General features: G+C 32.1%; 1 protein-coding gene across 3 annotated transcripts in view; it reads right to left on the minus strand.

The window, feature by feature from the left end:
• Positions 1–23,818, minus strand: part of LOC118185412 (nephrin-like) — a 1,505,573-nt gene that overhangs the window by 153,997 nt on the left and 1,327,758 nt on the right. For all 3 annotated transcript variants that reach the window (XM_085813712.1, XM_085813714.1, XM_085813713.1), the window contains one exon: positions 6,266–6,365. In XM_085813712.1, the coding sequence (XP_085669838.1) occupies positions 6,266–6,365 (100 nt within the window). The remainder of the gene's footprint in view (positions 1–6,265; positions 6,366–23,818) is intronic.

The following is a 23,818-nucleotide window of genomic DNA, read 5'->3' on the forward strand; positions in this document are numbered from 1 at the left end:
AAAAAACTCAAAATATCTATATTAAAAATTACGAAGTAAATCTCAAACGCTTATTTCCTCGAAAAAATTCCAGAAAGAATTAAGCATGATTTAATTGGCAATAATAAATGAATGCGTTATCTTTGTTGTTGCGAAGCTAAGTTTCTCTAGATTGGCAAAAAATCCACTAGTCTCCTGTTTCAAATGTAAACATCAATGGCCGCCATTAAAAACAGGCTTAGCGGCAATTAAACAACTTTAAATTGCTGATAATTCTAAAAATATTGCGCACTGATTTACTAAAGGCATAAAATCCTTAACCGGATGATAAAAACAACATAATTCAATCATTTTTAAAGCAAAAAATGTACAATTTACAAACATATAAGAGTAAAGAAACTGAGATTACTGAGACGGCTAACAGAGTGGATATATATATATATAAATATATTTATATATGTTTGGTGCGGCCGATTGCAACCAAAATACGAGGTGCACATCTACATGTTATAGCAGTCCTATATACAAAATTTCAACGTTCTGAGGCTACTCGTTCTTGAGTTATGCGAAATACGTATGTACGCACGAACGTACGTACGCACGTACGTACATACGTTCGTACAGACGCCACGAAAAATTCTCTTCAGAATTAATTTTAAAGCAGTTTTATAATTTCTTTTTTAAGGAAAAGAGTATTTTATTCTGTCCTTACGTACATATATCACGCAAAAACATCGTTAAATTGCATTCGATAGCGGTTAAAATGGATAATTTCGTTGAAATATGCTGCCTGAAACTTTTCGCGATTACAATACTTCCTGTTTACTTCGTACAAGGAAGTAAAAAACTATTGTTGAAAGAAGATATTGGAGAAACGCTTTAAAAATACTAATGGCAGATCTACTTTAACCCTTTGCGGCAGTGTGTCCGGTCTGGACAAACCTAAAAATTTCCTTCTGTACGCACAGAAAAATTCAATGAAAAAGGATTTATAGGTTACTATAGGTTAGTCTGAACCTTCTTTATTTATAGTAGATGGCAGCTCAACACAAACCAGTCCATATATTTTAGACATGTTTAGTTTTTTAAGAACCTCATTTTTCAAAGAAATCTTCCACAATTCTTTAGGTTATAAAAGGAATTGTTTGAAAAGAAATTTCTAAATTAATTTTTGGCTGTATGCTAATCTCCTTATTCTATATTAGTTTTAAATTTTTACCTTGAAATCTTGCCTAAAATCAAACGGCGAACAATATGTGTGCCCAGACCGGGTTCACCGGTAATCTATTACAACTGAGAGTCTGTATTCTTTGTTCCTCCGCATCTCATCGGTCAGTTCATTGACAACAATTCTCGTTTCAACACTCTTTTCGAAGCTCTATTCAATCAGCGTGCCACTCTGGGCACACCTACAGAATTAAACGATAAGTGCTATCTTCACAAAATTTTACTTGTATACTCCTCCAAGCCTAATTAGACTGCCTACCTTTTTTTTAAATCAAAACTCCAACTTTAAAAGGCAGCGTGCCGGAAAGGGTTAAAGAACTAATGGTACACCCAAATTAACTCAGCTCTAATTGTAACCCAAAGCAAGTATGTGAATTAGATAAAAAAATTCTTACAACTTTTCAACTACTCATATCTATAGAATCATGACGGAGAGCAGGAAATAGGCTCTGAAATTACTTACGTTGAGAGACAAAAAATTAAAGAGTAAATCAAATGCAAAGTGTTATTCGCAAAATATTATTCCACCGTCCTTGACTCCATACCAACAAATAAGACATACGGAACAAATATTTGGGGTAATAAGACATGCTGAAGCAAACGGGAGCAATTTCAAACCTATAAGAATGTTTCATATAATTTTTGGAAGTCAAAGGTTCTATTGCCCAAGGATTGATAGCGTTATTGTTAGATAACTGAACCAGAATAATCTTCAATTTGATAACCGCAGATGTCAAAGATGTGATAATAGTGCATATATGAAAAGAGCAAACATGCGAGCGCTTTGCTGAAGATTTGTGATGTTAACGAACCATGTGGGTATCACTTCTTAAATTCTGTATTCAATGATATTGCTAATTTAACTGTCAACACAATATTTATATACCGAATCCTTCATCGTAAAGTCTTTTTTCTGGATCAGTAAAAACTGAAACATTTTCTATCCTTAGATTGAAGATCTAACTGTTAAACCACTTTAAGTCAAATTAAAGGAATCTATAATTGAACTTGTCACCTTATTTGAATTCCAAATGAAAGATATTCACGAGGTTGTGATTGATCTTTCCAAACATTCTTCTCAGGATGACACTGCTCGAAGTAAAAATTTAGTACAGCAAAACCAAATATCAATTTATAGTTCCTTTAATTTAGTAGACATTTGATGTTATATTTTCTCCGAATCAACCATGTAAGTCAATCTCTTTAACGTCTCGTATGTGACACTTCAGATTCAGACTATCTTTAACATATGTGGAAAGGTTCCTTATTAAGTTTAGAGATAATAGGCTTAAAAGCGCTGTAATTGACGCTCGAGAATTGAGAAAAACGCTCAAAATCATTATAATTGGTTGAAAGAAACAAATAGCTGAATACGAATTTGTAACGGCTAATGCTCTTAGGGAGCATAAACTAGCTAGATATCAATACACGTTGAAAGGAATTATCCTTAAGTACGACAATGTCCAGAGAAAGATTGTAAAGGACCCTTTATTAAATCAATAATTTCACAGATGGCACCAACTCGTGCTTATAAAAAGCCAAAACTTTTTTTTTAAAACTCAAAATGTAACAACTTACTTCGAACAGAATTAAGTTAGCCTAAGGATTTTCACGGGTTACTTTACTCGCAGGTAGGCTTGTAGAGACATTAGGTATTTTTGGACGCAGCAAAGATGAAAAATTAGCAACCAGGAATCGAACCACGGACCTCTCGAATACGTGCCCAGCGTGCAGACCACCACGCCAAGAAGGCGGGAGAAATACCTTATATACTCCCCCCTTTTAAAGAGCGGCTGGGGCTTTTAGGATTTTAGCAATCGCCAAATCGCTGGGTGTCGGATGTCACTCTAGAGACATTAGGTAATTGTTGGAAGCAGGAAAGATGAAAAATTAGCAACGCGTTCGCCAGGAATAGAACCACCGATTTCTGGAATACGTGCCCAGCGTGCAGACCACCACACCACGAAGGCATGCCAAGAAGGCGTGAGAAATACCTTATAGGCTCTGACTCGTAAAAGTAGGCGTAAACACGACTAAGAGCTCAACGACACAGAAATCTAATCCCTAATAATTCGAAGATATCAACATGGCCTTCAGGCAGCACTCTCTCTTACTTTTCACGAAATGAATAAATTATTATATTTTCTCTTTCTTTTTTCCTCTTTCTTTCTTCACGCTCTCTCTCTCCCTCTTTCTCCGAATTCACCTTCTAAAACCTTCTCTTATATACTAACTTTTTTCTACCTCATTAGAATACCTACCTCATTTACATTCTGGCAAGGACGAGCGGATTGAAAGCAAGAGTAATAGGAGAGTTGCTTCAAAAACAATTAACTATTAAATAACTTAAATAGATCTCCACAAACGTTTCGACGAAGCTCCTGTAGATCTAAAATGATAGTTTCAAATCATTCCTTTAATGAATTTATAAATCAAGCAGTTCCTTAAACAACGGTTTTTAAGTAATTCAGCCTTTTTTATAATCATAGAAAGCTACATAATATTGCAGTAACAAGAAACTGCAAAAATATACAGAGCACTTTGTGGCGAAGGATAACTAAAAGGACGTTAAACAACCATTAGTCTGATATGAATGCTAAAGAGATGAACTCATAATTGTGAAATGCAGAGTATCTCAATTTCTTAAGTGGTTAAAAACACTAAAGAAGTTGTTTTTCTATATTCATATGTACTCTTTATAAGATTATCTAGCTGATGCATACTTCAGCAATGATGCATGCTTCACAGGTTTTTCTGTGTTGCAATTGATAACAACTTAATTGAGGTTAAGTTAAGGACAGAAAGCTGATTTCTCTTGTATACACGGCAATTGAAAATCAAATTGCACAGAAAAATACAATGCCATGGCATCATAGAAGATTCCCCTCATGAAGGCTCATTTGTATGCTACGAAAGATAAAGGTTTTCTCACTTTTTTTTTAAAATTAAACATATCTTTCTATTGGAAGTATTAATCCATTTTTTATATGCTAGGCGCCAAATGCATTGCTAGCCTACAGCGCCTAAAATGTTCAAGCCGGCCCAGCTCAGAATCTTACTGATGTGCAAAAAACTTTCATTATATTCCCGTTAAATAACAAATGGATTTTTAAACTTACTTTCTTAGTATTTGGTGAATTCTTACCAATCAGTAAACTAATTTATTGGAAGAAGCTTATAACCCAGAAACTAGGAATGATGTGTCACATTTCAAGTTTAAACTTTAGTTTATATGTGAGCTGGCGAAATTCCGTCTAGTTCGTCACTTAGACCGTGAAATCTAGCTGGTGATAAATTGTTTGATTTCAACGCAGTGTTGAAACTTATCTGTGCATATTTCATCACATTTCGAGTTCCTGATTCGGGAAATATATATACGGAATTTCAGAATGGACGTTGTTGATAGTTTTAAAGCTTTATTAGAAATTATACTTTTGATAACTTTCAATTTTTTAATTCCACTTCTGTTTGATATTTAAAATGAAACTTGATATTCATTGAAAGCTGTAAAAGGGAACACTTCGATAAAAAAAACAAAACAATAAATAAATAAAAGAATAAAGATGCGAATTCCTGATGAATGAAGATTAATAAGGATGTTTTGAAAATGCAGACAGTGTTATTAACGTCCGTCTTTATTAATGGCCAAATTTCAAAATTAAAACTTAACATTACACTGAGAAACTAATACTACCAATTGTGTAACTGGTTCCAATTAAAATCTGAAATAATATACAATAAATATTAATAATTTACTAAATTAATAAATTTAATAATAAAATTAATAAATTAATAAAAAGGTTATAAATTAATTAATAAAATGAATAAATGTTTTCTAGCTCCAATTAGTCTTAATTAAAAAATTCTTCAATTTTAATTTTTAACTTCCAATTAATAATAGACAATTTACTGCCCCACACAATTTTTCCTAAAATAGGATAATCTTTTTAAAAAATTTTTTAAAAAATTAAAAATTTCCATAATAATTGCTATGTATGTGTGTGTGTGTTTGTTTATTATTTTTATCACTCCCTTGTTTTAGAAAAGGTATACGTTTACAAACGGAAAAGGAATTTTAATATTGTGCGAAAGGATAGTTATTTTATTATTTTTGGTTGTCTTATCTTCTATCACATTACTGCAATATCTTCATATATAATTTTGAGCAAGAATTTAAAATTTCTGTGTTTCGGAAATATATTTTTCCCTCTAGTTAGTATCTGACACAGTTTTTGAAAGTAAAATTACAATACCCTTAAGATATAACTATATCTAGAACTGAGTTTATTGAATGTAATGAGGAATTTAACATGTAGTGTATTTTTGCAAACGAGAAATCTAACTTGCAATAATTAAAAATTTAATGCAGTGACTGCAAAATCTGTTAGATTACTGATTCAAAATTCATTCAGTTTAATGATTTAAATTTAATTAGTGTGTTTATTTAAAATAAGAGAAGACAGATAAATACTTAATACTTCTGCCTGAGTTAATAATTGATCTTTTGCTTCCACGAGGTTTGAGCTATCTCTTGAAATCAGTATAATTAGCTTGTAATTAGACACTAAGCCTATAACGTGTTAGGTAAATATTCAATATAATTTAACCTATATTTAAAATGGTGAAACGGAGGTCTTCAGTAACAATATACGAACGCTGATTATTACCATGCTCATTCGTCTCCTCTAAATATGTGAATACTTTATGAATCAAGCGAATATTTCAATCTTCTCAAATATTAGGGAATATATGGTACACATTTATAATGATGAATAATTAGAATCAATTTTAACATATTTACGTCAGCGAATTTTCATCAAAATTAGTAGCATGATCTTGGATAAGAATAACGTAAGAATATGTACTTAGCTTATTTAGTAATTTTATTAAAAAAGCAGAACAATTTTTGAAATATTGAGAATTGCAGAAACAAGCATTAAAAAGTTAATGATAATATACGCTTTGTAACTTGCTTTGAAAATTTATTACAGTCAGTTTTATAGCTTTCCTTCATACCTTAAGTTCATATAAACACATCAATAGAATTTAAATGGCTTACCTAATGATTTATTATCCTGATCCTTTTCTTCTTTGGCTAAGTTTCTAGAACGAACTTTATCTATTTTATATGTGTCTTCTATAGTGAATACAGAATGACCCTGCAAACATAAGATAAATCGATGAACTTTCTAAATAAATTTTAAAAAAGTAATTGAAACATATTAGTTTATATATTTCTCATAGCAACTTTTAAATTGCTTTAAAATCAAAAGTGAATTAGAATTTGTTTTTATAAATATGTTATGTAAATTTATATGCAGAATATAGTTAAAAATGTCAGGTTAATGCCACATTCTCGGTATATTTTAAACCAATATTCAGATAAACTGACATCCAAACTGAACAAATCTGACACATACAGAATAGAAAATTAAAAATGATGTCTCATAAATAAAATAAAATGTTTATTTTATGACTTTTAAATAAAGCAAAGGAACAGGAAACTGTAAATTCCGAATGCATAGTAAAATGAGGTCATATACACTCTCACTACAAACCGAAATTTCTAACATTCAGTCTTCAGAAGGATACAGCAGTTTCCAGCCCTTGTTATTCCAAAAGCAGCTTACAGTTCGGTAGTTAGCGTTTCAGATTCGACTATGTATTACATTCGAAATATGATAAATATGCTTTCTAATACGTCTTGACATGTTCTTTAAGAATGCGTCAAATAGCTACGTGAAAGTATGTCAACAGCATTTGCTTACCTTCGAGTTTTATAAGTTATGAGAGTCATAAAATGCTATACGAGTCTTACTGCTGGAATACCCAAAACGGCCACTATACACATTTGACACATATTAAAACGTCAAGTAACCTTATATAAGCAACTTGCCATCTTAACTAACTAACAGACCAGGATAACACAGTTACATTATATGAAAGGAGAAATTGGTGCACTGAAGGAAAGGAAATGAAACAGCAAGTGAAGAGAGAAATATCCTTTTACAGATTACTGATTTTGCTTGAGTTGATTGCCCCATCCAGCACTGAAGACTTTCTGCTTGAAATCCTGCAATTTTCCTCATCCAGCAACTTCACATGCTGAGTTAACGAGAATCGCCTTGGGTCATCACATATAATTCTGTTCTACATTTTCATAAATGACGCAGCTATGACTCTCAGTATACATAAGTTAACTACCTGTCGTGTCGTGAATATAACATTCAAGTTGTAAGTAATCTAATAATACCATCAAACTAGAATACAGCACGGATTATCGTAAATATTTCTCTGCAGTTGATGAATTTGCGTCTACTTATTTCACGATTTATACCAATAAATAAGGATGGGGCATTTAAGCATTTGAATACAGTGATACGTGAAAAATATTTTAGCATTATATATGCTGTATTAACGTTTTAACGGAACTATAAGATTTGAAAATTTTATTCTTAGTACCTTTTTAATTATTCTAGTCTTTTGAATTCGAACTTCAAATCCGTTTAATATTTAACTGAAAACATTTGAAACAGCATTTGTATTGGCATCTGATGGGAACGTTGAATAAAAAATCATATTTCTTATTTTGTAGTTATAAAGGTACTTATATTTTTAGTTATAAGGTATGTTTCCTTTACTTTCCGGATGTCTTCGTTTTGTAAGTGGATAGCACGTCCTACGCGTAATCTGGAAGTCTGGAGTTCGAATCTCGGTGAAGACATTGCACATTTGTCACATCTCTTGCATCAATAAACCTAATGATTCTGCAAGTGGCGCCCGAGCTAAAGGGTGGTAGACTGTAATTTTCCACCACCAGGATTTAGCAATTGCGTTCCTTCATCTTCCAGTCGCTCTTTAAAACGTATTTATCTCTCCTTTCCGCGTGCCTTCGTCGTGTAACTGGATAGCACCACTGTTGTCTAATCGGAAGGTTCAGAGTTCCAATTCCAGCGAAGACATTGCACATTTTTCACACCTTATGCATCGATAAATCTAATGACTTTACGTAGTGCTACGAAATAATTATTTAAGAATTTAAATGAGAAAATTCAAAAACTGATCTTATCATTTCCCCGGATTTTCTTAAGAGAAGTCCACAGCATTTTTTTATTCCTGTTAACTCTTGACTATTTTGTCTCTTTTTAATTTTATCTCCGTTAACTCTTGAAATAGAAATCTCATTTCTACATTTTCCTTGATCGAAAACGTTTTTAGAAAAATGATTTAAAAAAATCGTTTACGTAATTATTTTTGTCGAATTATGCTGAGAGAAATTAACTTCAGTTTTTGAAATGTTAAATATTAAATTACAACTATTCCATTTATCTACTTCATTACTATCTACTATCTTCATTATTATCTACTTCATTTATTAAATTACAACTATACTTTCTTTTCAAATATGTGTCTATTTTGGAAACACTAGTCTTAAAGTTATTTTAATTGAACGCATATTTCAAATTTTTCTTTCAATCAAGTGTTTCTTCTGTTGTGCTAAGGATAAGAGAAATTTGAGATGTGTAATCTCGAAAAGCATTTGGGGGTTCGAATTCGAAATAATTTAGCATTTGTCTCAGCTAATAATATTTAAAACTAATATTTAATTTTTGCAATTTATTAATTGTAATAATATTTTTAAAAATATTTTATTAAGGAAAACATACAGATTTGTGAAAAACCTAAAACGAAAATTGTTAATCACGCTTAAAGCAAATCTAAGATACTTTCCAAATAATTTCGTAGGGCGTATTTTAACTAACATTTTTTTTTACTTTAATCCTATTTTGTACCTGGCATTTTTTAATCGAACATTACCAAGGTGCCAATAAAGCTGCGTTTAATTAACGAGAAACACACCTTGAATATAGTATATCCTTTCTTTTCGTGATTTTAACCTTATGTCTAATATGAAATATTCCAGCTAATTAAAAATGCATATAAAATATTTTTTAGAATCCTAAACAGTAGTAATTTTTTTATACCAAATTGATATAAATTTTAGTACTTTATATCTTTATCCATTTGATGTAAAAATAAAATATTTTGATATCAGTTCTTAATACATAAACTTGTAAAGAAAAAGTGAATCAAAGATGATATAAAAAATTGCATCAATAAAAATATATTTAATTTTCTACAGTTACATGTAATAAAAGAAATTCTGTAGTGCACATTTACAGTATGTCTTATGATAATGAAATCTTTTGGAATTTAATATGTTTTCTAGACTTTATTCTCTATTTTCTGTAGTTATTTTGACGCTCATAATATTGATGGATAACTAGGAAAACGAATATTTACTTAAGAGCAAAATCTATATTTTATATATTTTTAATAAAATGAATGTAGTAATATGCCTAAATCAGGTCTTGGAAGCAAAGCAAAGATGGTAGCAATCCAGAAGAATTTTCCATCATTCTCGGAAAAAGGACGCATTTTAGAGAATTTTTCTTAGACGTTTCAGAATGTTGGAAAAAGTCGATATTATTTTGGAGAGAGTCCAGACTTCTCTTAAACGTGAGGGTCAAAAACTTAAAAGAACAACCGCAGGAATTTCAATAGAAACGAGGTATGATACCGTCACAAATTTTATTTCTAGACAGGGAGAAGAGATAAGAAAATGCTTGGTAATGTACGTGCAGAGTTTTATGAGCACTACATAAGTTTTTGCAGAGTGGAGTTGAACAAATGCTTCTTTTCTTCTTCTTCTTTTATCTGTCCTCATACTGTGGTAATGACATACAACTTAGGTACAGCTGTATATGTTCAGCAACATTGCTGTTATTATTCTTTTTGGTTTTGTTAAGAAACTGTGGATTTAAATTCCATATGGCATGCTTCCATGTATAAAAAAACCTTGGAAAACATTCACAAAATGTATTCTTGCAGTCTGGAATATCCGAGACTTTGCTCCGCTTTCAAATAATGGAAAATATTTCGCAAGGACTTTTAGACGTTAAAACTCTGAAGCTTTGCAAAATTCCTCCAACATAATCGTGCGAGTTTAATCTAACCTTTACATAACATTTTTTTCATTCAAAATAAATAAGTTTATAATTTTTACTTTTTGAGGATATTAGATATTGGTCGTCACTGCCATGCGAAGCACAAAATATTAAAAACTGATTAAACCAAAGGATAATAATTTTACATAAATTAAAATGAATTCATTTTTTAGAGTTTCTTAAAGTTTGAAAATTTCATAAAATTAAACTGAGAAATGTATGATTTGAAAAAAAAAATTAAAATGAAGACTGACACAATTATATATTAACACTGTAACACTATTATGCAATATTATCTATATGACTTCAATTTAAGCTTTTTATTTTCGTTAACATGAATTCATTTCCTATGGGTTCCATTACTTCTAAGAAAAGGTGCATTTAATAACTTATATATAATAACACAAAAGCTATGCTGCATATTTTAATCAGATTGAGGCATAAATATTAAAATACTTCTGCTTACTTGTTTTTCCTCAGGATGCCATGTTTTCGCTTTTAGTTTTAAAGTAATACTGATATTTTAATTATATAAAAGGTTTTGGTATCTTTAGAAAAATCCTCAAAGTGACATAAAGTTCTTACTCTTGAAATCGCTCCAAGTTATACCGCATTCTGCTTATTATGTTTTGAAAGTTACTTTGTTATGATAGTCTGGGTGATTTGAATATGGCAAAACACATTAGGTATATCTCTCTAAGAAAAGAGATGCCTTTGTGGAGGAACGTCTTAAAGAAAATTAGCTGATATTCACGTTACAGGTACAGTTCAAAGCAAGATCGGCAGCTCTGCATCCCATATGGACATATTAAACACCTCGAGGATTGCTAAGTGCTAATGAACTAACCTGGTTAGAATTCCAAGAACACCCCACTGGATGGCCCGAGAATATCACGAACTACTTGAGGGAACATTTGGCTGTAAATGTATTTTCAGTGCCCCCTTCCCAAACAGATGCTCTACGCTTACAGGCATCCATGCCTTCTCCGGGATTCGAACTCGGACCCTTCGGTACGGCATTCAGTGTCACTAAACACAATACCATTTCGGCGGGAAAAATATCAGTGCCTCCATGTTACTCACGGAGAACCACTAAAACCAATCATTCATCTAGGTTCTAGCTTCAGGAAGTACTGATAGATTTAAAGCTAATAAATGATAGAACGAAAGCTAATTTATAGAGACATTAGAATTATTTTGAAACAGAAGACATGGAAAGTGAGCAATGCCCTCTCGAGACTCGGACACTGGACATCTCGAATACGCGCCGACTCTGTTAACTCTTACGTCACGAAGGCATGCTGGAAGGAGGGAGAAAATAATCTTGTATACTGCCATTTTTAAATGGCGATTGGGGATTGGGGATCCCAATCACCTAACCTGTGCTGAAGAATCATCATCCACCACGTTTTAGTTCGGGCGCCGTTATAGAGACATTAGGATTATTTAGAAGCAGAAGATATAAAAAATGAGCACACGAATAATGCAACCTTCATCAAGATGCCGGGACGATCATAGTTCGGTCCTTTTTAGTCACCGTCGTGCATAAAGGTGCCTGAACTTTATGGAGGTCAGTTTAGAACCTGGAGAAAGCAACTTCCAGCAAAGTGCTGTATCATACCGATCGTTTCTCTCTTGGCAAAATCTTCATCATAAAAATAAGGCACCTTTACATAGGGTATGCAGTTGTCTGCCGACGATGGTCTGGTGAAAAAGTGCCGCCCTCTTTTAAAGCCAGCACTGATTTCAGTTTATGATTTAAAGGAAGCAAGTTCATGTTCATGTTCTGCTACCTTTATAACAGAGCATCTTTGCTAGGAGTTTTAGAAAATTCCTTTCCTAAAGGTACCGGGCACCATTACGAGGTTCAATTTATAAATGAAAAAAGCATCTTTCATTAGGGTGCCTGCACGTTTGCGGTGGTTTCTGGCTTACCGAACAATCGCCGAATTTCATAAAGATGCCATCATTTTTAGGGACAAAGCGGACTTATAGCTATCGGCACCTCATGAATTCCTCAAATTCTCGGTACCTCCAAGATACTGATTAATTTAAAATAAAGAACATGGAATAAGCCGGTACACCATAAAATGAAGTTAAATGATAACCATAAAGCCTAAAGATTAAACTATAAGTACATAAAAAGCATACAGAGATATATCTAAACCGCTAAAAGCATAAATACATTTCTTATTAAAATGTTAAATTCAGGTACCCTTTAAAATTTTTGAAACTATTAGTTTTTAGCTACGTCCCAGTTAGTTCAGCTGAAGTACTAAAACTTATTACTGAAAACGTAAATACTAATGCGTTTATCGAGTTAAAACCTGCTACCTAGGTGAACCAAGAGAACATCATTTTTCAATATTTTGTTTGTGCTTAACCTAATGTTAAATTAGCTGAACTAACTGAACGTTAAATTAAAGCCTTGCACATAAGTGTTTAATATGAAGAACTACCTGATACATTTCAAATACATATTAAATTTTTAAAATAATGGAGAAATTGTATTGATATTATGTATTTATCAACGATTAATGAGTCGTAAAAATAATATTGTAATTATTGTTGTTGTTACAGCTGATTTAAGTAAATCGTGCGCTTGTGAAAGATTAGTCTTCAAAACGAGAAACAATGCAATGAAACAAAATTCAACAATATTTTGATAATGTTGCGTCGAAGCTCCCTCATTTGGACGAAAAGGGATAAACTTCTTAAAGGTACTCAAGAATAATTCTCTGTACCTACTTTGAACAACCACGCCATTTTAGCTGCTGCCCCATGCATAAAATGATTATTGGTGGGTACCACGTTCAAGCAACGATGAACACTGCTGAAATTTCGCATAGGAAATTGAGATTTACGCTAGCAGAACGCATTTATCAATTGCTCAGTAGCGCTCTGTATCATCTCAAACCACCTTTTGAGTAGACATCCATTATAAAATATGTTAATTTCGATTCCCTTCATATTTTTGCCAGATACTTTCCAATAACCCTCTATAAGCAAATTTTCAAGCCTTAGTAGCAACAAATATCTTAAAACTCCTCGATTTATTCACGATAAGGTGCAATATATGCTTTTATTTAAATAAAATGCAGTTTGTTGTTTGACTTCTAAATTAATATTTGTTCAGCGTGTTATTGTATCTTAATTTTAAAATGCAAGCATTTTACGATAACATAGTCCATTGTACATTAACGTCTTCAGCGTAACTGCAGAAATCACTCCACATGCCATAGGTTGAAGACGCTTGTTATAAAATTAGATTAAAACTCCTGTGCGTAGGTAGCGTGCGTCGTTTAGCTTAGTAAGAAATAAGATGGGTGTGTTATTAACGATATCGTTTAATTATTCATTCTTAACGGGAACAAAAACAGTTTTACAGCGAGTACATTTTACGAGTAAGCGTTCTTTTGCGTAGTGGAATATATCAGTTGCCAATTATCATAAACTATACATTATTTTCATGTTGCCAGATTTAGCAGATTAGCATAATAAATGCAGAATAAAAAAATACGACAGGAAAGTGCTTTGTCAGCCAAACGGTAAAGTTACAAGTACGAAACAACTCCCGCTAGAATTTTCAAACAGTTAAGTGTAATTAAGACGAAATATGAAGACCGGAGTTTTAAAGTATGAAAATAATAGTAGTATCCTTAGTAGCATTAAAATTCAATATTTCAGGATATTAAATATAAGGTATTTTTAGAAAATGCAAGAAAATAACCGCTTTAATTTTCAGGAATTTGAGATCGTAAATTTCTGATGATTTCGTATTCATTAAACAGGCTGCTCATAAAAGCTTAAAAATGCCCGGTATAAAGTTTCTTAAAACTGCAGCAGCTGTCTGAAAAGGCATCGCACATGAATAATGCCGTATAAAATCTGGAAAGAGTCTTAAAGCCGTGGCAAGAACTTTTAAAAGCATAGTATTTCAAAATTCATTCAAATGGGGCTATTTACGCCGTCTCAAAAATACAAGCAGTATCTCAAAGTTCTTCTGACATCCGAAGCGGTTGAAATTCGAGTACTTCATGCAAGGTCTTCAAATCCTCATTTAAATTTTAAGAAATGGTGCAAAAGAATCTGTGAACGGATTGTGATGGATGAGGTTTTGGGGTCTATAATGTTCCTCTGGAAAAGCTCCTTTTCCTATCTGGACGATAATCGGGGAAAAAGCTTCTGAGATCTCCTTTTTTCCCCTTTAGGAGAGAGAAAGTTCAACTCGAGCAGAAGAAGAATTATCGCCCAGTTCGTGTCATCATTCATTCGAAGGTTGCTTTTTATTCTGTTATTATAAAACTCACTATAAAGTTCTGTAAACGAGCAAGTGAGCCCTTGATTGCTTCAGGGACTTAGGATTGCTTGTAATGTTCTTTTCCTTTTATGCGTTTATGGGAAACGTGGCCGCATTCCAGACCAGGAAAATAGCTTTTACATCTCCTGTTCCATTCGTCACTGGGACAATTCGTTTTTTACTAAGGCAGGGTATCTTTAAACAGCTGCGTTTTAATTTAGTAGTTTTAACAAAGAACGTATAAATTGTTTCAGTTGTTTAATGATATTTAAGTGATGTTACTTTTCTTTTCTTTACAACAGTTGTAGATTTTGCATCTATTTAAATGTGTAAATAAAACGTTAATATTTTCGACGGTAAACATAAGATTAGGTTGAACATAATTTTTGGAATATATTTCCGACTGGATGGACACTTAAACCTTGAATGGTCTCATTCGTCAGCAAAGGATAAAATCTCTAAACACTAGTAATTGGAATCTTGGTTTCAAATCTCTTTTAAAGGATTGACTGCGTGGGTTTCCCGTGTTTATACAACAGCCTGGCGTAAATACAAGCTGTTTCTTTAAAGGGCTCTCCATGAAGCCATGCCTCCTCTTAGAAAAATAGGTATAGGTTTCCTTTCCCGCAATCTAAATAAAGTAATACATTGCAGTTGTAAGTCCCTGAACGCTTCATGCATGTCTTTTGCGGGATTCGAGCCCTGCCCCAATAGCCAACGGCACTATTTATACCGATCAGAATGACAAAGAACGAAATTAAAAGATACATTTTAAAAACAAGAGCATTGTTTTAAAAAATGATAACAAAGCATTTAAATTAATGGTAACTAAGTAGATTCACGCGTGTTGTCCTATGATAAAAACAAAGTTTTTTGCATTATTAACATTACTGTGTCATGATGAGTAGAATAGTTCAGCAACGTGTATGTGTTTCTAAAATTTTGAACGCGGAAATCGTGCAACGTCACCAAATGGAAATTTAATTTTGTGAATCTTTCAAGATTAGGTTATAATTGGTTGTAATGGTTATAATGATTGTTAATATTTGTGAACGTTTCTGATTAAACTTTTACAGTTGATGTAGTATTATCATTTTGTAAACTTTCGTGACAGCTTAGGATCGTACTTTTGTAAAAGTCTGAAAATAATGTTTTATACTTATTGCTATGGTTCTATGTTAGATATTTGAAGATTTCTGGACATTTCTTTTATATGTTCTGTTATTTTAAAATAGTGTATACTTCTATTTTATAGTACCTTAATTGTGTACACTCTATTCGTATTAGAAAACTAATTAAACTGTATCCATAATTTTTGAATTTTACACCAAGTTATATTTGTGCAGAAATATCTATATCTGTTCGTGTAATTTTTGCACTTTAATCTTAAATTTGTATACAAATTCATGCATTTATTTTCAATATTTTTAAGCTTAACTCGATATTTTTAAATAATTCCAGCATAGCTTGAACAATCGCCACTAAAATCTGATAGACGTAACGAAATGGTGCCAAATTTTGTGACTTAAAAGTTTAAGAGTGCTGAATTTAGAAGGTGGACGCTCATTCTGAAGGGTTTTATCGCAGAATTCCGGACCCCTGGCCCGTGAGAAAACTCTAAAGCCAATGATAGTTGCGTTTCATAATTCCAAAAGACTTCGAAAACTTACAATTAAAAGTTGAGATTCTTAATTTCTGAAAAAATTAGATGTAAATTTAATTTCGAATCGTATCAGGAGTCCTGCTTCCCTCGGGTGACCAATGACGAATGCCACTCATCTGCTATTGGACTTGGATGATTGTGTTGGAATTTACTTTGAGTAAACCTAGCCTCCAGCGATTGGCTCGAGTGTTTTTTGAAGATTTTATGAATAACTGTCGGAAATATTACACTGTCGGTGAGTTCATGTAAGATATTGTTTCAGAAAGTACATTCCTAATAAACCTGAAAAATAATTCCTGACTATTAATTTCATGTGACCATCTTCTTCAGTTTCAGCGAAGTCCCGACGAATTTAATAAACTGGTGCTTTCTTTTAAGGAACTTTTATGCATTTTCTCTCCTTATATGTTCCTTCCGTTTTTTAAACACGAGATCCATTTCCATGTTTTAGTTTCTAGTCATTATTCTCAAAGAAAGTTCCACTAGCACTACGAAGTAAAATTTTAAATATATATATACGTAACGTGAGTCAATCCAATTCTGCATTTTAGCTCGAAATGGATTAAAGACTTAATTTCGTTTTGAGCCTTATTGAGTGAATCTGAAATACTGCTTTGAAGTATAAATTTCAAAATTTGGAGACTTAATTATCCTATAATTTTGTAATCCGTACTTTTCTATATTAGTTTTTGTTTCGATGAGAATAATATCGATATTTTAGAGATATCTTGTGCAATATTGACACGGTAGTTTTTTTTTTTTTTTTCTTTTTTTTTTCTCTCTCATTTACCTCTGTAGAGCTGAAATGAAAGAACCCAGCTTTCTTTTCAAATCACTAATTAAATACAAGTTTGAATTTGTGAAATACAAGTTTTAATGAAATTCATACTATTTAAAGGGTTGTAGCGTTATTACTATTATTTTTCACTAACTAGTCTTTTTATGTTTTGAATCTTTACTATGACTTCTCCTTTCCGTTTCCCTACAAGAATGTAAATGATGTGAATTCAGACAGTTCCAGGAGTTGGCGCTTATGAACATGGAGTTGGCTACAGGATGTCGGTATTTTCGAATAAGTGGAGGGCAAGAATCGAATACTTGTTGACCCATGTTAGCAACTTGAAGTTCTCGTCCTCCGTCACTTGCAATTTGTATATTAAACAAATTATCCCAAATGAAAGTTTACCGAAACCGAATTTCGGGTTAATAACTGCTTTTACTGTACGTAAAACATTGACGTATATTTTTTATTCTCCTGTATTCATATTGTATAAGCTGTATTTTCTGATACCTATATAATATTTGTACGCGTGCAGCATTTTTGCAGTAATCTTATATACAAAATAGTTCTAAAAAGTTCCCAACATTATCAAGCAGTTTAAATTAGCATGCTTTTCATTTCCCAGTTTGGTATGGTATGCTTTTATTACGGACATCATGTATAATATCTTGTCGATGATACAGGATATCCCAAATTAAAGCACACCCTCATGGAATTTCAGTGCGGGCTACCTTTTATTAGCATAAATGCAACGCAAACTCGCAGGTAACATGTTGCCTTGTGGCATTTGTAACATTACATCAAAAAAAGGTGTCGCTTGCTTTATTAACACAAATTAAATTAAAATGCTTTTCCGGTCAGTTTGCGTAAACTTATTTTATGGGCTCCTTGTATAGAAATACTAGAATTAAATGTAAATTATATATATATATATCCAAATTTTGCAACTAATAGAACCCAATGATAAAAAAGATACAAAACATTTCGAATACTTGATTCTACTAAAGAAGAACAGAGCCTATTTCGATGCAGTATTTCGCTTCAGGATATATTCCGTAAAATATTCTCCATTCAGTAAATTTTCCCGCAGTCTATAGATACAGTTGATATTAATTTTGCTTCTGCTACTTCATATAATCATGTTTTTATGGGATTAGAAGAACCTTCAATAATCAAATAATCGTATTATAGTTAATTTAGTTTTATATATTATAATATGCAAAGATATAATAAGAGGTATATTAAGGGAAATATGTCTTGATGGAGGATTGGTGCAGAGACGAAGTGATCCAAAGGAGAAAGGATATTACGGTGAAACGGCAACTGTGAATAGTGTGCTATTCTCACCATATTCTTGGGTTCGTAAATGTTTGAGTAGCTTGACTCACATATGAGCAGTTGAGAAAGCACAAATGAGCGTATTTAATTGTTAAAAATAATACGACTATGCTTCAAAGAAAGGGAGGATTCTCCCCTAGCTCAAATACCAAAACTATTTTGCCCAGTATTGCCTTCGGGAAAACCTTGTCACTTAGCTTTAACTCAGTCACTTAATTAAGATAGAATAACACGCCGAACAATGTGAAATGTCTCTAGAAAATCCAGTTCACTAATGAAGGAATTGGTGAAGTAGATTTTCTAGAGGCACTTCACGTTCAAAAAAATCTTTCTGTTCTAGTTAACGACCCTAATTCCAATCCATCTTTGCCTTCAGCCTTTAAAGAAATTATGTTTTAGTTCTGGTTTCATCAACAGATGGCGCCAGTAGCTTATCCCCTGTCCAGGCTTTCTTATCTTATCTAATCATTATATCTTATCTCGTTCATTTGAGTTTTTGCAGCTGAGGATGATGGTTCGGTAAAACCATCGAAACTAGTCCTGTAAAAATTTGAAAATATAATTCTGATTTTTGTTGTTTGACTTCTAAATTAGTCACTTAACTTTATTTGTTTCCTAATATAAAAAACAAGTTATACCTTTCCACATCACAACTTCTGAGAATTTGTATGAATGACTTATTACCGTGATTAAAACAGAATGAATTCGTCCTTCATGTATTATGAAGTAGAGAACTGAACATGACAAAAGTTGAAATTTTTTTGGAAAACAAAATAGACTTTTTAGTTAAAATTACTGTGACTTTCCCTCTTTCCCGTTTGTGTTTTATCTACACAAATAAAATAAAATTATTTATTCAGCTACACATCGAAACTCTTCCTTTAAGGATTTAGAAGAATTTGGAATTATTTTTGACATTTCTAATTTTATCTTTAAGTACGAATATTTATACTCATATTTTCATTACGCACAGCAAAGGAAATTAAAGGAATTTTTAGAGCTATTAGATTATTGAATAAATATTAAGATAAAAACTTCAACGTTAACGTTGACGGAGAAATATATAAAGAATACTCCTTCAACGTTAACGCTAAAGGAGAAATATATAAATATACACGTTAAATAAATTCTTTTATTTATTTGTTTTTATTTTAATTTGCGTTTTTTTTTCTTTTATTTACTTACTTTTTATTTTGAATCAAGAAGAAAATGCATTATTAGATTAAAGAAGCAATTTCTTTTTGTAAATGTAATGGATAAATATGTCATTTTAAATATTAGTTATTTTGATAATCTAAAAACAGTGTGTTTATTGCAAACTTAAAAGCGAAATTTAAAAAAGTAATTAAATTCACAAATAAGAATAAATTTTTAGTCCATTTTAACTTTAGCTTTATGTCACTGTTAGCTTTACTTTTTATAACCCTTTATGTTATTTTACATTAACTTAGTCTTCGAAAAAAGTATAATCCTTTAAATTTTAACAACTAAATGTAAATTTAGATTTTTAATAAAAAATGTTTAAAAATTATTTTTATATTTATTCGTAATTCATTTATTTAACTGAATGCAATTTAAAAAAAAAGAAAGTTCAAATGAAAGCCTTAAATTACGATTTTAAACAATGACTATGTAGCATGAGAATTGCCTAATTTATTTTACCTTCAAAAAAAGGAGCATATTTGAATAATCCACATAAGAGTTGCAAAAACAGCTTTTTGTTGTTTCCCTCCATTTAGCTAACGGAAAAATGCATAGCTTTTAGACTTTGAAACATTGAAATTACAAATGTAATTATTTCTCCGTGATTCACGCGAAACAACTGATTACGCGACCGATTAATCCTGAGATTACTTTATATATCATAACAAAACTACAAATGACACTTTTCTTTATTTTATTCAAAACATTATTTTTAATAAACAGCAGATGGAATTTACAGTTTCTTGTGAAAGTCTCGTATAATATATTTGAATGAAATATGTTTCTAAAAATTTATGGGAATAAATTTAAATTCACTCTTCCATTATTATATTTACTCCCATGGCTTTATATCTCTTGAAACTGCAAAAATCCTTCATTTTATTCAACAGCTGATGCAATGGCAAAGCAACAGAGTTAAGTACTTCATAAAAAATATCCTAAATATGGAGATGCATTAATTCAGTTGAATCGATAGAATATAGCATTTTTACAGCAGTGTTATAAAAATCCTTCCCGAATGCCATCAAACTGCCATCCGGGATTTTGAAGCGTATGCATGCTTCATACGTTCCGATTTTCGCACACTTGGCCGTAAAGCACACCTGCGTTTTTATTGGAAAGTATATTCTGGTGCAACGATAAGTCGTAAACTAAGAGCAACACCATGATTTTAATGTCCTACCAACATACAGTGCCCTTTTTTTTTTTTTTTTTTTGCAAATGTTTTTATTCCTATAAAGCTTCTGAAGGGTATGCATGAGAATCAGGGATGCGATATTTTAACTGCAGGTAGCGTTCTGTCATGTGAAGATTTTAAAAGAGCTACTAAAGGAAAGAAAGGGATTGATTTCAAAGAGGTAAAAGTGCTTACAGGTTAATAAAGCTTAGGTATCGAACTGCTTTTCAAAATTGCTTTGGACTTTGTGTGGTCTTTTTATTCTCTTAAATGCGTTGCTTGAGCATGTTACATATGCGATTCTTTCGTTTATAGCGTCGAGCATTTTGCTTTTTTTCATTTCGGCAGAGCTTATAAGTATTTCAAAAACATTTCTATAGTTTTTATTCATATAGATATGTAAGATAAAATATTGCAAATCAAGTTTGGAAGTAACTATGATTCGCAATGATCTTTGTATTTTAATTTGGTTATTTCTGTTTTCTATTTTGAAAATAGAAACTCCTTATATTACATCTCTCTAAATTATGTTTATGTTGTATGATTCACGGATAATGTTCACAATGAAGGCGCTTACATAAACGCTGTAGCCAACCAAGATAAAAATAACACAAATTAACTCATTTGACAACCATAACATTTTTAATTCCATCACATGCTTTTATCTTGAACTCATCGGATTTCTGCTGTAATTTGCTCTCTTAGTTAAGGTGTCACCGTTTACGTCTTTCGTTCATCTATCGTATTGTGATAAAATATAGAATAGATAAAAACAAGATTGCGCCTATTACGATGCATAATTTACATTAAGAATATGCTTTTCAAAAGCAAAGAAATTGTGTTTAATTAGTATGAAAGCTAACATTTGACTGTAGTTATGTATTCCCTCTGCAGGTCGACTATGGTAAAACCTACTGGTTAGGATCTGTACTTAGGCAGTCTCGGTCACGGTGGTATAAAATCAGTCTTCACAGGATTAGTCTTCGACGGCGATGGCTGGTTCGGGCTTGGCAGGGGTCATATGTCCAGAGGGCGCCTGGAGCCTCAAAACTGCATATTCATATCCTTCTTGGTTCCTTCCCTGTAGGGGGCCTGGAACCGACGTACGTATACCATAACGTACTAGGTTTAGCAGGACGGTTTAAGTCACTTAGTTCTGCTTTCTGGGATTGGGGCCCCTGTTGATAGCAGATGCTTTACATTCCCTGCAGGATACCTTTTGACCTTCCGACATTCGCTGAGAAATTTAATGCAAATTTAACGCCAAACTTATTTTCAGATTTTCTCTTTTTTTGTTAATTGGCATCTGGACATTATATCTGTTCCTCTTTATTCTATTTGTAAAGAGTCTATAACATCTAATTGTGTTTCTATGAAGCTATGCAATTGAGTCAATTATTCTGTCTTTTGATAATAATTTCAAATTCACTCAGAAAGTTTTGTAACGAAGTAACTTTCAAGAGGCTGAAAGCTTGTCAAGAAATGGAAGGTTGGCAACGTTGTCAGTCGGCAGTATTAACAAACGATTTCTTTCTGCCATAGCGAAACCATTACTACACTACCTTAAGGTAAGTTATAGGCAATATATCTAAATGTATTTATCAAAATATCTCCTTATCAAATTCTATGGGTCTATCGAAATTCCATATATAAGCGACTTCCTCATATTCTCATAATAATCGTAAATAATGTTTTTAAATATAAAGAAACGAGGAATATCGTCGTATTATATATATATATATATATTTTTTTAAAGCATAAAAATACAAATTTCTTTGCAGTTTGCACAGAAACAAACAATCATTTAATACCACGTTCTAGAAGTTACAGTCAGTTAATCTTTCACGAAATAAACATGACATACAGGAAAACAACTGTCAATAAATACTAATAAAAGTATTCTAGAACACATTAGCTATTTAATAAGAAGAAAATAAACCAGGTTTAGAGAATACGAAGTTAGCAAACAATCGCGTGAAAAGTCTGGATTCTGAAATTTAATTAAGCATTAGTTTCTGCTTCTGCCCCACCAGCGACGGAGGTGTCGTCCAACACTGGTAAGTCGATCGGAGGTTTGAATCCCGTGAATGGGTTTGGCTGCATGGTGTTTTTGTGCTTTTCCCCATGCGTAATATGTGTACTAGCCAGTTCCCCTTAGAAAGTATTCCACGAAGGTGTCCTCTCGTTAGACGGATAAGCCTTCGTATGCATTGCCATAATCAAACAAGCCAAAACAAGCCAAACAATTGTCTGCTTCTAATTTAAAATCTAGTCGTCCAGATATGACCTAAATCTATATTAATGGCAATTAACAGAAATTAGCTAATGTGCATAATAAATAATGATCTATATATAAAAGAAAGAGGAAGTTGTGAAACTGGCATCGATTTTGGCTATATTGAAAGATAAATTTCCTTTTAAAACTCTCTCAATTTACGTTTCTTGTTTCATTTTCCAGTCCAAACGTGCACAGAGTTTGTCTTCGAATTACGTAATGTTTTATTATTTCGTAATGTTTTATTATTTTGCTTATGGTACTTTTAAGACGTTTCATATATATTTTATTAAGGATTTCCTTAGAGAACTCAGTTAAAAATTAATTCTTCGAGAACAAACATAGATGGAAAGATGGTGATTAATTTCCTGTCATAAAGTAGAATTTTCGCTTAGCATTCAAGCGAAAACTTATTCAATTCAAATCAACAACAGGATGTATGCATGCATCTGCATTGACTGTAATCTAATTAACTCACAGCTGGTCCCTTTTAACTAACTTTTTTGGTATCTGAGATTTCGACCAGTATCTGTTGCCCGCATTTGATACACTGTAATACACTTTTGATGAACACGTCCAGAGAAAATTTGAAAAAAGTGCATCTCAGCTGCTTATTTATCCATTTATTAACTTAGATCATAATGATATATTTGAAGCCACTTGTTGGAATAGCAATTATACAGATTAAGTTATAAAAAGATATAAAAGTATTAAAATATTATTGGCTATCACAGCGGTGCTGAAATAATATTTATAATAGTTCCTTCTTAAAAATCTTCAATATATCTTCCAAATTTAATTGTAGAATGTAGCATCCCTTTAGCTACCTCACCTATTTCATGTGTGAAATGAGAAAGCCTTTTCATA

Source organism: Stegodyphus dumicola, chromosome 3 (assembly GCF_044657685.1).
Source record: "Stegodyphus dumicola isolate Sdum_Otavi_A_Nest chromosome 3, ASM4465768v1".
In the NCBI taxonomy this organism is placed as follows: Eukaryota; Metazoa; Arthropoda; class Arachnida; order Araneae; family Eresidae; genus Stegodyphus; species Stegodyphus dumicola.